This window comes from Rhodnius prolixus, unplaced genomic scaffold (genome assembly GCF_049639745.1).
Source record: "Rhodnius prolixus isolate KJV_2025 unplaced genomic scaffold, Rpr scaffold_1, whole genome shotgun sequence".
NCBI classification, from domain to species: Eukaryota; Metazoa; Arthropoda; class Insecta; order Hemiptera; family Reduviidae; genus Rhodnius; species Rhodnius prolixus.
The window spans coordinates 59102398-59116535 of NW_027411581.1; the positions used below are offsets into that span (position 1 = coordinate 59102398).

A 14138-nucleotide genomic window follows, 5' to 3' on the forward strand; every position below is an offset into this window, starting at 1 on the left:
ATAATTTTTAGTAAATGAGAATAACAAAATGGTAATGCTGAGGGCGTAGAATTGCAAAGAATTGATAGAGAAATGTGGTTTCCCGCTGTGCTCGTTGATTTTATCCGTCATAGCAGGTTAGTTTTTTTTTTCCGCTAATTTCAGATATTCATCCATTATTAGAGGTTGATTATTCAGTTTGGGGTTGAGAATTTTTCTTTCACTTTCAAAGATTACATCGCACATAGTATCTGGGTTCTTGCTGTCTGAAGTATTTTAAATGGAAAAGGAATACTCTTCCCAAACTGACAATGGATGAAAATCCGAAATAAGTCCGAAATATTGAAATCGAGCATGCTATGACAAATAAAACTCAATAAAACGATAACTCTTAGAGAGTTCAAAAAAGATTACGACAAATTTTTAAAATTCAGAAAATGTTAAGCCTATTTATTAAATGAGAAAGGATAAGGATGTTATAATACGTGTGTATTATAAGAAAAATTAATGTACCCAAAAGAGCTTAAATTTTCTGCAATTTTTAATTTGTATGGCTATTTCTGAGAAAGTATATTCAAACAAAAAAATTATTCAATTTAAATGAAGTTTACAATTGAAAAGTATATAAACATATAAAAAAATAAAAATATAATGAAAATGAATCACAAGTAATAAATGTTGATGAATACTTATGTCATGCACTCATGAGAACGCTTCCTGTATAATGCATTCTTTGATTTTTTTTTGCAATTAATTAACGAACTATGAAAAGAAGAAACGTAACAGCTAAACAAACTTGCGAATTCAGAGAATATTAAGAAGAATTTCTAGTTTTCTTAGCAAATCATTTTCTAACGCTATCCAGAATCTACACTTGCATGATAAGATAAGAATAATAGATCTCAATGTACTGTTTTAAAAAAAAACAAGAACAATTTGAAGTGAAAGTTTAAATCACTATTCTCTTAAGCAATTTTTCTGAATAAGGAAAAAACTGGAAACGTGTTTCTATTGATGGTTTTATTGCTTTTTAGACTAACATGGAATTTTAGATTAGATCTTGATGTTCTAAAATGAAAAAGCCGGAATAAGCAAATAACGACTGTTAACTGAACATAATCTATCATCTTCAAACAATATTATTTAAAATTTATAGTAATACGTATATTTACAGTGAACATCCAATGTTTGTTTTTTTTTTTACTAAAAAAATTTACTTACACTGTGTGTATAAACAGACAAATAAAGACAATCTTCACTTCCAACAACAGCACTAGTTACAATCTGGACGTGATGTAAAGATTGCAGACACATATTCCCAAAGAACTGAGCTTCTCTAACTCCTTCCCAGGGTTCTGGAGGTTGTGGATCCTAAAAATTAAAAAGTCCGAATGTTATTTAATAAATTAAAATTTCAATTGAATCAAATTTGATATACACTTCAAATTATCCGAAGAAATAATCTGAAAACGAATAACAACTTTGGAAAATTTTGAAGCACTATCATTTTAGAGTAAATATAGAAGTTTTTTGAAGATAGGTTATAGGTTGTAATATTAACGTGGTGTTCACGCATTCCTTTAATTTTAGTAAACTTCATAAGAAACTTTGACAAAACTTTGCCGCCGAAACCGGCAAGAATTTTCATTAAAAAAAAACTGATAAAATAAGTGAAGTTTTCCAGCATTGCGTCTCCAACTATTATATCTAGGACTGTACAGAAAAAAATCAGAAAGGTTTACACTGTGGGTCAGTACATAATTCCAAGTCCAACGACCTTCACCTGATTAGAGCAATGCAAAAATTAAGTAGTCTACCTTGAAAAGAATTGAGGATTAGAGTTCTATGGAAGATGATTGTTGTAAGGGTGCCCATACAAAGGTGACGGCTCTTTACATTTATATAATTAATTACAAAGCTATCGCGTTAGGTCCTTAAACAATGTGCTGTTCGTCCTGGTTAGCTCAGCAAAGCATACAGAATTTAATCAAGAGATGTAGTTTTTACTTCTTTATATTGCATTTCATCAATACAATTGGTTCATTAAAATTATCACTATTTCAGCCTTTTTTTTCTGTAGTTATTGCGTACTATTGATCAACACTATTTATTTTCATTTTTATTATGATTAAAAAACAAAAATTATTTTGTTGCAGGTCCTAAACTGCATGGTCTATGTTTAAAATTGCACTCACGGCTCATGGAGATTAGTGACGACCAAGCGTATAATCATGATCAATCGAGCTTCTTCTTAGAGAGAAATATGAAAAACGGTCCTAGCTAACGTATACTATTTAAAAGACGTTAAATGTTAAATAAGTAACAAAAATCGAGTTTACAAAAATTTCTTAACTGAAAGTACTTCTGAATTTCAAATTTAAATTTCTGTAAAACTCGTTGCTGAACAAAGATTTATAACAAATTGCTTCAATCTTTTTTTTTTTTTTAAGAAAACTTCGTTTATGGGCAGTTTTCGAGGGAGGGTTAGGATACTCTGGTAGATAACATTTATTTGTAATTTACGGTTACACAAGTGCATAGATGTGGTAAGAAAAGAATAACACTCAAATGTTATGAATTGGAGGATAATTCACTCAAGGATGTGAGTTAGAATCTTGGGAACAGTGGTGAGAGAAAACAGAGTTGGTATTCACATAAGATTGCTTTTTGTTGTATTTTTTTTTCTTTTTAATGTAAATTATTAAGTTTATTGTATGATCAATTTACCAAAAATAGAGGTAATATTTTTTATTTATTTCAGTATCATTTCAAATATTTATTTAAATGTGCTCTTCAATTTAGAGGAGTGTGATCCTCTGTAAATATTTAGCAATTATTCTATTGTTTGGAGAGCAATTATATTTTAAATATTTAAATTACCTCTTATAAGGTCATAAAATTTAATTCTACTAAATAGTTGGAAGACCCTGAAGGAGATCATTTTAATAAATAAAACTTGTACGTTAATTTGTTCAATCGATTTAATATGGCGTTATATAATAATGTGCTATACATGTACTTAGAAACCAAGTTGCAACAAGAAAAATAATTTAGGCACAAATGTACCAGTCAAACAAAACAAGTTTATTTGCATATCATTACATTAATAATATGGAAGATTGAAACCTAGAAACCTCAATGACTCATTTTTTACCATACCTAAATTAAAAAATCATTTGTCTGTGACTGAATAAAAAGATCTTCTGGATTAGTTTAACTAATGAAATTCCCAAAGAGCTAAATTTTCAACACATAATTTCAATTTAGATCAGGACCAAAAATCATTAAGTATTTTTCCAGAGTTATTAACTGGAGATTGGTAAAACTTACACAATCATAAAGAAAAACCCATGGATAACCTAAGGATTAGAAAAATAATATAAAATTAGAAAATTTTTCCCCAAAATTAGGACAGTTAAGAATGAAATTTGATGTAAGAGGATCGGGCTAGGTTAAGGGAAAATGGTATTTTTAGTTCATTGTGAACAATCTGATTATAAACGTAGAATGGTGCGTTAAGGAAGACTATGGTGCTTAAGTGTAAACTGTAACTGCGTTATTATTATTAACGTAAATGCGTTAAGAGAAATTCGCGTAAGTATTCACGTTTCTTTATCTTCTTTTATTCAAAAAATCATATTTTGCAAGCACGCAACCATCACTGACATTACTTTGACCTTATCCATTGAGATTACATCATTTTGTGTGTCATTAGTGACCAAAAAAAAATCATTTTGTGTCAAAATATTCAATCAGTAGATTTTATTTTAATCTTTTATAGTCAGTTATAATTTTCCTACAATTATTTCATTGTTAGTTTTAAAATTGACTGTCATGAATTATTTAGTGAAACTAATGATATTTGCAAAAGGAAAAAGGTCTTTTGCTATTCAAGTCTTGATAGGAGATTAATAATCCATTGTGATCATGATTAAATGTTGTAAATGATTGATTTTATTTCAATGGGTTAGAGCTTTGAATTAATCTTAATTTTTTTTATTTGTATTCTTCCTTAATTTACAAGCATTACTGAGCATTGAAGAAAATAATTGAGCATTTATACTAGATTATCTTAATTGCGTTTCATATTGTCTAATTACTTTTTGTTGTTCAAACGGAAAATCTCATTTTTTTGATATTTACTCCGAGTTATTGATGTTTGTACACTCAAGAGAAAAATCTAGCCAGAGCAGACTGATTTCATAGAAAAAAAATTTAAACTTAAAATCGGCAGGAACAATTTTTCGTAGTTGTTTTAAATTTTCTGTAAAATCGCGAAGAGAAAACGAGTATTTTTTGGGGAGTTTCAATGAGAGTGTTCTTTCTTATCAGACATTTCATTTTATTTGCTTCTTTTTACGCGTTGACTACTATGGTCTTAGTTTCGATCAAGCTAAGGAATTGATGCATTCCAATTGGTATTATTCTAAAACAGCATCTCCTCAGGTCCCAATTACGCTTCACAACTTCTCAACTTTTCAATTTTGATTTATTTCTATAAAAGTTTGCAAATATTAAGTTAGTTTAATATTGAATAAATATATAAATTGGAACTTGGACTAGAGCTAGAGTTGCTGTAGTGAATATTTGTGACTTTTTTTTTCAGTATTCATTAATCGTTTAAAATGTTTATCACATTCTTAGATTACAAACAATAATTAAAATTTACTTCTACATTAAAATAATAATCAACTTTCCTTTAAAGATAACAAAGGTAAATGAAGGAAGTGACAAACTCACAATGCCACGAACTGTGGCATTGAATAATAGTCAGAAATTTCATTATTAGAATAATAAACAATTACAATGTGTATTCCTGAAGTTTTACGCTGATGTAATATCTAGATGTCCTCACATGACTTTTAAACGTTTAGGTAAGTGATTGCTTACATAAAAAATGCACTTATTGATCATATCATTTGTGAACCTCATATTTATTTTAAAGCAACTTTTTTATTTGCTCTTTAATTGAAATATGTCTAAAATACAATTTATTAATCTATATCCAGATTATTAGGGCATATTAGGTTTTTTGATCTTTTTAATTTTCTAAGTGTAAACTTGATTTTTTTACGTGATGCGATATTAAGAGAGAAGTTAAATTATCATGATCCTTATATTAGTATTATTTTGTTTTTTATCTTAAATTCAAAATTATTTTAGTAAGTATATTCTAAATAGAAAAGTAAATCTTTTAAAGGACAAGATGTGAACACTTTTCAGGAAAAGTTCGTGGAGATCTTTTCATTCATTGTACATAATTTAAAGTAGATCAGTAAAGTGGTTTTGTTAACATAACCGCACATTCATTCTCGAAATAAATAAATAAATATTAAAAATAAAATTCTAACAACTGGCATCCTCAAGGAGAAAATCAAACGTTTGATGGAGGTCAAATTGGAAGCCGTTAGGTAAATAATTGTCTGATAGGAAAATACCGAGCGATTGGTTTAAAGGTGGTCACTCGAAGTCACCCCTTACAAGAATAACTCAAGATAGAGATAGGTACTTAGATGGTAAAGGGTGTGGTTATTTCTCTACCTTGAAAGTTACAAGAAAAATATAAATTTTACAAATTACTATTTACAAGGAATGAATGGCAAATTTTGTGCAATGCATTTTCACCATTTAGACAATTGAATACCAAGAAATGTTGTAGATCGTATAGGTAACACAAAGTCGTGATAATAATAGTTTTAACACTTATTTTGTTTAAACGTTAAATTACGAATATTCTTCTTTCAATACCATTTTAACAATCTTCCTAGAAACATAAGGGCCTAACTTATATATTTTTGGAAGCTCCAATTAAAAAAACAAACGAAGAAAGAAACATGCTATTCAAAAACCGTAGGACATTACATTACAGTTCATTCTATGCTATTAACTTTAGCAATTAGTTACTCTATCTTTCAAGTTACACTCTTCATCAGGATTTGAGTATTTCATATTTAATAAATTCAGTAACTAAGTCGCAGGGCAAAATCCATCACGCTCCTTATGAATGAATAGTTAATCTACATTCGGCAGCAATATTTTGAACTCATCCAAAGGAACAGAAACGATTGTTAGCTTTGAAAATGAACTTCTGGCGAAGAAGTTGTCTGGGCTTTGTAATTCTATGAGGTCTGACGTAATGCTAAATATCCTGCACATCATAAGCACCATGCGTCTAAAGAAGTTTGGCTACGTTAAAAGGATGGATACGACCAGATGGTCAAATATCCTACTGGATTACGTTCTAGAGGGACGCAGAAAAAGTGGTCGCCTAAAAAGAACATTAATGGAGGATGTGAATGAAGAGAAGCGAGGTAGAGAGCTAAAGTAAAGTAATCGCCTCTTTTTTTCAGGCGGGCCTTAACGTCCAACTACCAATTAGGTGTGACCTGGACGGGGCCGGAAGCTCATACTTTACTATAAAACAATTTTCTTCAAACAAATAAAAAGTAGTCATAAGCGGGATTCGAACTGGGGACCTCTCACACACAAAGCCACGCTCTTGTCCACTAGACCAACACCCGCCCCGGGTAGAGAACTAAGTGAAGGCGATTGAGAAGGCCGGCAAGTATGAATAATGGGCACACAGGATACAACTTTGTTGTGATTAACCTGGAAAACAAAACAAATAAGTTAAAAACGATTTAAACATTTTATTGAAGTTATGTTTAAATTATTATATCTTCGCCAAATGTTCGAATTCATCAGGAAATTCGCCATGTGCCTTATATTATAGATGTTCATTTTTCTTTTTTTTTTCTTCTCCATTTTAATTTTTAATTTCTGATTGAATTATACATAATATAATTAACTATAGTTGGAAGTGCTCATATTATTCTTGATTACTATTCCTTTTTAGCTTAGTCTGATGCAACTTATTCAGTTATACGCCATTGAACCAGACTTTTTTTTAACAGAATTATAATAATTTTAATTTATCGGTTCTTTAATTAGAATACCATCACTCCAGTTAAAGCAAGGCAGTCTGTATGAAACGTTCACCTACAGTTCAATACCTTTAAAATGCAAAGAAGCAGCTTAATTCGTACAAAAGGGAAGTCTCAGAACATTCAAATTCGTTTAGATCAAAATCGCGAATCGGTTGTAGTCACATACGTTCAATCAACTTTACTTTACTGAACCGACTTCCTGCCTTTTTAGATTTTTTAAAACCACTATAACCATTTTTTACATTTCAAAAAGGAAAAAAATGACAAAATGGAAAAATGGCAGAAAGACCAGAGTTGAAATCCGCTTGAGGCTTATAACCGGATCCGTCGCAAGCATTCGATATTCGGTTAATATAATTTCGGTCATAAATAGTTTATTTCCGAGTAATTTTTTCCAAAACTACCTTACAACTTCCTTTAAATCTAGTAAGTGCTCTTTACTTTTGTTGTTTTAATATTTATCAAACTAAAGAAGTAGTAATTAGAAAAATCCCGAATCAGAGATAAGAAGCAGAGGTGCGAAAAATCATTAAGAATTTCTCTTACGTTCTTTCCGCAAGTGACACAAGAAGAATTTAAAAATGAAATATAAATTTAAAAAGAAAAAAAAAATCACCTGAAATCTGAGATTTCCCACTGGTGGTTTGGCGTAGGGTATACCACTGAAAGCAATAAAACTACGATTATTTCTACTTTTCATGTGGTATCCACTTAAACGCCCCTCGGTTGTGTTGGCTACATAATCTCCACATCTGGTGAACAGTATAAGACAAAGTAGATTCATTTTAAACAGTTTTTACACTACCGAAGATTAAGTCGAACGAAATGGATACAATGTTAGCATTTGATTCTGCCGGCTAGTTTATCAAGCTCCAGCCATTCACTACGAAGTAGTGGGGAAGCGAACATTCCAAAGACCTTCAGTAAAATAAAATATATGTATATAAGATCCTTTATTAATTTCTTCTTCTTCTTTAACTTTAAAAATAAATTAGTTCCCAAGTTTGTCAAATAATTTTAAAGTTATCTTCTTTAAATAATCCTGCACTGACTCGTCCAAAAAAAATCTTAAAAACATTGTTTAGACGCTTTTCATCTTAAAGAATTCACCATTAAAATAAAGAAATGAATTCACTTTTCTTTTTTTTTGTTTAATTGCAACTATTGTGAGGTATTCTTTAATAATCCTAGTAAATAAAAAACTAAAAAATTCCTAATTTTCTTCTTCATTCGCTTTTACGGAATCAGTTGGATAGCTCCAGTGTCTATGTATTGTGTTCTGATGTCGGTAAAACCAATCTTATATTGCCTCGGCAAAGGAAAGGCGAACGAACGGACTCGAACAAAGTTCAAAAAGTCCAATGAACCTTTCATAGGCCCGGAACCTTCGAAGGAGTGTCTGGGGTTTTGATTAAATCTGTCTTTAAGTCCAATATTCGAAGTAAATTTGAGACCTGGTGGAGTAATCACAACAGCAAAAGACAGGAAATATTTTAAATGAAATATATATAAATAGTATGTAGTCTAAGTGTACCAATTATGTGTATTCAGAACAAGAAGAGCGATTCCTCAGTAAATGTCGTGCAAACTAGTTTCTTTTTTTGAAAATTGAGCATACAAAATCTCTATTCCATTACATCCTCTGGAAAGTGCAGGAATATCAAGTTTCAACATCCAGCATTTGACTCCAAGATTAAGTGAGGGATTGAAGATGCCTACCCACTTTGAGGCATAGATAGCGGTTCCAAATAAGCTTGGAATAAAATCCAACAAAACTGGAAAAGAAATAAAATTACAGGTGAAAACATTAAATTAAATGCAGGATGAGTACAGTAGAATTTCAATTAAAACCATAGCCCAAGCTTAAGGAGCTATTAGGAGAATGTACGTTTACAATACATACTACAAGAACGAATTTGACACGGGTAAGTTTTTCTCAAAGGGTGATTCCGTGTATGCTTGAGGGAAGTATAGTAGTTATATTAAATGTCCAACGTCCATTCGTTACTCGCATTGTGCACTCTTCAGTTAGGAGAATATAAACCTTGTAAGCTGCTGAAAAATGGGGATTAATGAACTAAGACTAGCCTCTTCAAAAAGAAATTACAATATCTTAAACAAAACTGAAAGTGGGACTTAATTTACTTGCTTTTAAGTCGGCCAGTAATTTTTTCATTCAATAAATCCTTAAAAATATGGCTTACAATCGTTATATTTTGTAATTGTAAATGCTACATATGTATATGTTATCATTCAATATTCATTGAATATTTGTAGATTTTAAGATGGAGGTTGCTAATGATTGATTGCACCTGACAGAGGTTGATGATATGAGATAATCATGAAGTAAACTATGTATCGATTGAAACCAGCAGGGAAGGTAATACTGTCGTTTATAATAAATGTGATCAGGATTTAAAGATTGTCTCTTACATTATAAGTGTAAAGTACCATTTCCACTATGTGTTATCTATATTAAAATCTTGGTTTCTAAAGAAAAGATACGTTAATCTGATGTCTGCATTACATTTTACGAATTGTAATTACAATGAACAGTAAAAGCTATATTTAAATCTTCAACTTGCAGAAAGTTTATCTGCGGTGTTATTTAAAGAAGTTTGATGGGTCGACATTATTTGGTAAGTCATATCTTGTTATTCTTTCTTGTTAGATGGCCCGAATAATTATTCACAAACAAATTCATTTTAATACTTTTCTTTAAATAGTAAAATTATTCCCAACACTTTCAGTGTTGAGTATTGTGAAAAAGGATCATGCTTCTAGTAAAGATTGTCACTTCAATACTTCTCAATTTTGAGTACATTTATTTTCACACCAGTTTAAAGGGTTGTCGATTCAAGTCTTAGTGAAATATCGCACTATAATTAGGTTTGTTCCCAGCTTACAAAGTCCTGCAAAATAATTAGAAAGAAATTGTAATAACTCTTTTAATAATACTTCTTTTCTTTTAGATAATCATTTGTAGCCAGTTTTATCAAATTATTACAAATTTCAGCTCTTGCTAAGGAGTTCTGAAAATTTGAATGGGTCAGACGCTATCAGAACCAGTTACGTCAAAGGAGACTACATTTTGCAAAAATGACAGTCTCATTGCAGGAGCTAGTTCCATGCAGGGTTGGAGAATGTATATGGAAGATTCCCATATCGTTCTTCTTTCTCTTCCTGATGACCCTGAGGCGTCTTTCTTTGGAGTCTTTGATGGTCATGGAGGTAAAATGTGTTAATTACTTATAATATCTGCTTCGTTTAATAAGCACGAAATGTTGCACATGATTAAGTAATTCTGTATTTTTAATGAAAGCAATGATATGGTCCCAGAGACAGTTGAAACATTGTAGAAGGATGAGCGGGCTACTTGAATTAAATCATCCATCTGCAATTCTTCAGTTTTAAGAATTTTTGAAATATTGGCACTTAGGGTCCTTTATGTTACCCTTGTAAAGCTTATGAAGCTTTGTTATCACACTATTGGTAATTATCTGATAGCATGTGTCAAAGTAACTTATAAACGTAATGAGTGGAAGTCAATTACTCTGCACAACCCTGACGAGCAATCAGTGAAGATGAATTAAAATCTGAATCTGGCCAAAACGAAAGGAAAAGCGTGCTATGCGGGTGAAAATTATGTTGTAAAGTCCAGCATTCAGAACCAACCATGTGTTCACTGTGATGATTGATACATTTTAAATACAGATTTAAGTGATTTTTTTTCTTTTAGGATCTAGAATATCCAGCTTCGCAGGAAGACACCTTCATAAATATATTACTCGACAAGAGTGCTATCGATCTGGAGACATTAAAACCGCTATCGAATTGGTATGTTGAGTAGATTGAAAAAATATGTATAATAAATTGCAAAACAGAAACATATAATATTTTAGGCAGTAAAAAGTATCCTTTTAGAGAAGAAAAACTGTTGCTTTTACTTTAAAAAATAAACGGAATATGTGCAACTAAAAATATTCCTCACTTAAATAATTTGTAAAGAATGCTTTTGACCAGTATTCAAGCTTATCTGCTGATGCGAAGTTGTACCTTGTTTATTAATGTTTCCATATCTTACCATCGAGTAAGAGTATCTTACAGTAAGAGGAAGTCCTTCTATCAAAAATTCCGTCAAATGATTTCAAAGTAAGAAGGTAAATAGTTGAAAGGTTTAGTAGCAAATTTTGGTCCAGAAAAAAGTGCTTTTTAAAGCTTTTTTTTAAAAAAAGGCATTTCTAATTCTAGGCCATTGTCACTCAGGAATTTTAATTAATTCATTAATAACAGAAAAGAATTATTTTGGCAGGGCTTCCTGGATTTGGACAATGAAATGAAGGAAGATAAACAGCTACGTAATGATATGTCCGGCACTACAGCGGTTATTGTATTAATACGTGAAGGAGTAGTCTATTGCGTAAGTGAACTTATTGGCAAAGTAAAGTCAAAGTATCTAGCATCTTACAATTTAAGTTAATTTGTTACCATTAATTTTGATAAGAATGATTGTAAGTTCATTTGATGATGGTATTAAAATTTGATCTTTTTGTTTCAACTGATTTGACACAATTCTCTCATTTAGATATCTCCTGCAAATTCATTTTTATTTCTCTCTCTTTTCTATAGATTGTTTGTTTATTTTTTGATAAATAGTATTTTTAACAGGTGGATATTTTTAAAGAAACAAATCCAACATATTAAGAGATATTAAGTTAATTAACTCATTAGTAGTAAAGACAAACTTCAATTTAGAATAAAATTGCTTATTGTTATTAATTTCTTCCTTTTTTTAAAGCATTTTTTTTATTTACAGGGAAATGCGGGAGATTCACGTGCGATTGCGTGTGTTGACGGGACCGTTGTCCCTCTTTCATATGATCATAAACCAAATAAGAATGAAGAAAGCCAAAGAATTAAACATGCGGGTGGTTTTATTGAACATAATCGAGTAAATGGCAGTCTTGCGCTTTCCCGAGCACTCGGCGACTATGCTTTCAAGCAGAACATCAACAGAACACAACAAGAACAAATTATTTCCCGTGAGTGTTAGATTAGATATAGATTTTGGTATGGTTATAAAGCCCAATACATTCTGTCTTAAATTAACTGTTAGTATCAGTGTTTTTTCAAGAACTGTAAACATCAATCATGAGTAAAGTGACTAAATGTTTAAAGAGTGTGTGAAATGATGAGCTACAGTTTGCCTGTGGGTTCACTAATCCTAAATACTTGCTACCATCAACTGTGTCCGCAAACCCCTACGTGCACTAGCTTGAAGAAAATTCTGGCCCACCTGAAATTTGATCGATGCATTCAATCATCAAGCTATTGAAAAAAGAAACCCAGTATAGTTTCCTGTTTTTCTTTCGCGTTGCAAAGATGATTAAATAAAACTAACTTCTCGTTTACATATCATCACCGAACCGATCACGCTTTCTGCTCCTGAAGCCTGGCCAATGGTACTATAAATTTTCTTACAATAAAACAATAAAAGCAAATTCATTGTTCATACAACAGACTCTTAAACATCTCCTCTAAAGATGTTCCTCAACCGTACACCCTCACATCCAAAATCGTCCAAAACAATAAGAAACTGTGTCCCTCTCTTCGTCTCTACTCTTAGAAACATCATCTCCCACTGCCGCGAAATAACCACCTATGATCTTTTCATTTCCTGGAGGTACAAAACATTAAAATATATCAACTTATAATATTCTTCTCAAGCTGAAGGTAAAAAAGGTTTACACATCATTTGTAATTTCCATTTCTCACTCTAAATACCCCTAAAAAGCAATATTTATGTATTTTTTTTTTTTTTTTTTTGGGCGCATCAACATCTGAGGTTATTAGCGCCCGGAGCTTTTTCCAGTTCACTGCCGGCCTCCGGACAGTGTTCTCTCGTTACAGACAACACTGTCCATCACCGGACAGTGAGCTGTAAGAAGCTCCTAGGAATATTTATGTATTAAATATAGAATTAAGTACGTGTACCTAAATCGAACCAAATTATTGTATACAGGTACTCCTTACATTTATTTTACTTTTTATCAACTGTGAAAACATGCAAAACCCAATTTTATTTCATTATTCAGTATTTATGTGCATGTTCTATTTGCCCTACAGCTTTTCCAGAGGTTGCGGTTAACAAGATAACAGACAAATGGGAATTCATTCTACTTGCGTGCGATGGCATTTGGGACGTACTTTCAAATGAAGTTAGTCTGTCTTTAATCATTTTCTCAAATTTATTTTGTATTTTCCTCCTTAGCAAGAGCTGAAATTCGTAATAATTTGATAGAGCTGGTTATGATTATCTAAAATATATATTGTATAATTTCTTTTAAATTATTTTGCAAGGATCAAGAAGTCTAATTTTGACAGCATAACTTAATAATCCTTCAAATTTATTTAATTAATTATTGTTATATTCTATTTTCAGGAAGCTGTCCACTTTGTTCGCGAACATCTGTTAGCTGGAACGGAACCGGATGTAATTTGTGAAGAACTTATGAACGAATGTTTATCATCAACGAATCAGGCAAGCGGAATTGGTTGTGACAATATGACTGCAGTATTGATTACATTTTTACACAATAAGTCGTAAAACAGGGGGAAAAAAAGGATTTTGATCCATTTGTAGTACAATTATTTGCTAATAGACAATAGAATGAAAACAATAATTTATTGCAATATTTTAAAACACCACCGCTGATGTAGATTTTATAGAAAAGTATTTTTTCGTTGTTAAGTACGTAGTAATTTAAAATAAAAAGTATTTAAATTTTATACCAGATTAAACAAATTTTCTTGAAATACGGGTTTATTATATTTAGAGGGTGTTAATAAAAGTTGTTCCTATGCTGTAAATAACATAAGCATACCATTGTATATAGAAGTGTAGTCCTTTAAATTTCCATTGTTGCACTTAGAAGTTACCTTGTTTTAGAGTTACACAATTTACTACAAAATAGTTAAATAAAAATGTTATCTTACTAAGTCTTTTCTTTTAAGTCGTGATATTTGTTACTTAAACAAAAATCAGTCAAAAAATTCACCTCAAAACTGAAGTATTATGTAATGTTGGTTGCGAATCATTAAATAGAGTTTAATATAATATTTATTATAAACAAGCCTCCTTTTAGTTAGTTGTGGAGTCCTTGCTGATACCAATCCTTTGGTTTAGAATAAAAAGAAAAAAACGTTAGTGTC

The 14138-nt window shown here is 31.0% G+C and overlaps 2 protein-coding genes and 1 long non-coding RNA gene across 3 annotated transcripts in view; 2 read left to right on the plus strand and 1 right to left on the minus strand.

The window, feature by feature from the left end:
• Window positions 1-7975, minus strand: part of LOC141449880 (esterase FE4-like) — a 13655-nt gene extending 5680 nt beyond the window's left edge. The window contains exons 1-2 of the mRNA XM_074119787.1: window positions 7543-7975; window positions 1201-1350 (exon numbers count right to left, since the gene is read on the minus strand). Coding sequence (XP_073975888.1) covers window positions 1201-1350; window positions 7543-7710 — 318 coding nt within the window. The 5' untranslated portion in view covers window positions 7711-7975. The remainder of the gene's footprint in view (window positions 1-1200; window positions 1351-7542) is intronic.
• LOC141449985 (uncharacterized) lies at window positions 1359-2897 on the plus strand. The gene is made up of 2 exons (XR_012455819.1): window positions 1359-1860; window positions 2136-2897. It is a non-coding gene; the product is annotated as an uncharacterized lncRNA (long non-coding RNA).
• A 1449-nt stretch (window positions 7976-9424) lies between the features above and the next one.
• Window positions 9425-14059, plus strand: LOC141449895 (probable protein phosphatase 2C T23F11.1). Its single transcript, XM_074119827.1, has 7 exons — window positions 9425-9565; window positions 9943-10157; window positions 10666-10763; window positions 11239-11346; window positions 11743-11968; window positions 13053-13144; window positions 13369-14059. Exons 2-7 carry the CDS (start codon window positions 9971-9973, stop codon window positions 13531-13533), a joined length of 876 nt encoding a protein of 291 aa, XP_073975928.1. The 5' UTR covers window positions 9425-9565; window positions 9943-9970; the 3' UTR covers window positions 13534-14059.
• Window positions 14060-14138: the final 79 nt, after the last annotated feature.

Coding starts and splice junctions, on each gene's coding strand:
- LOC141449895 (XM_074119827.1), top strand. CDS start 9,971: ATGGGTCAGACGCTATCAGAACCAGTTACGTCAAAGGAGACTACATTT. Junction 10,764..11,238: donor TTAAAACCGCTATCGAATTG/GTATGTTGAGTA, acceptor TTATTTTGGCAG/GGCTTCCTGGATTTGGACAA. Junction 11,969..13,052: donor ACAAGAACAAATTATTTCCC/GTGAGTGTTAGA, acceptor TTTGCCCTACAG/CTTTTCCAGAGGTTGCGGTT.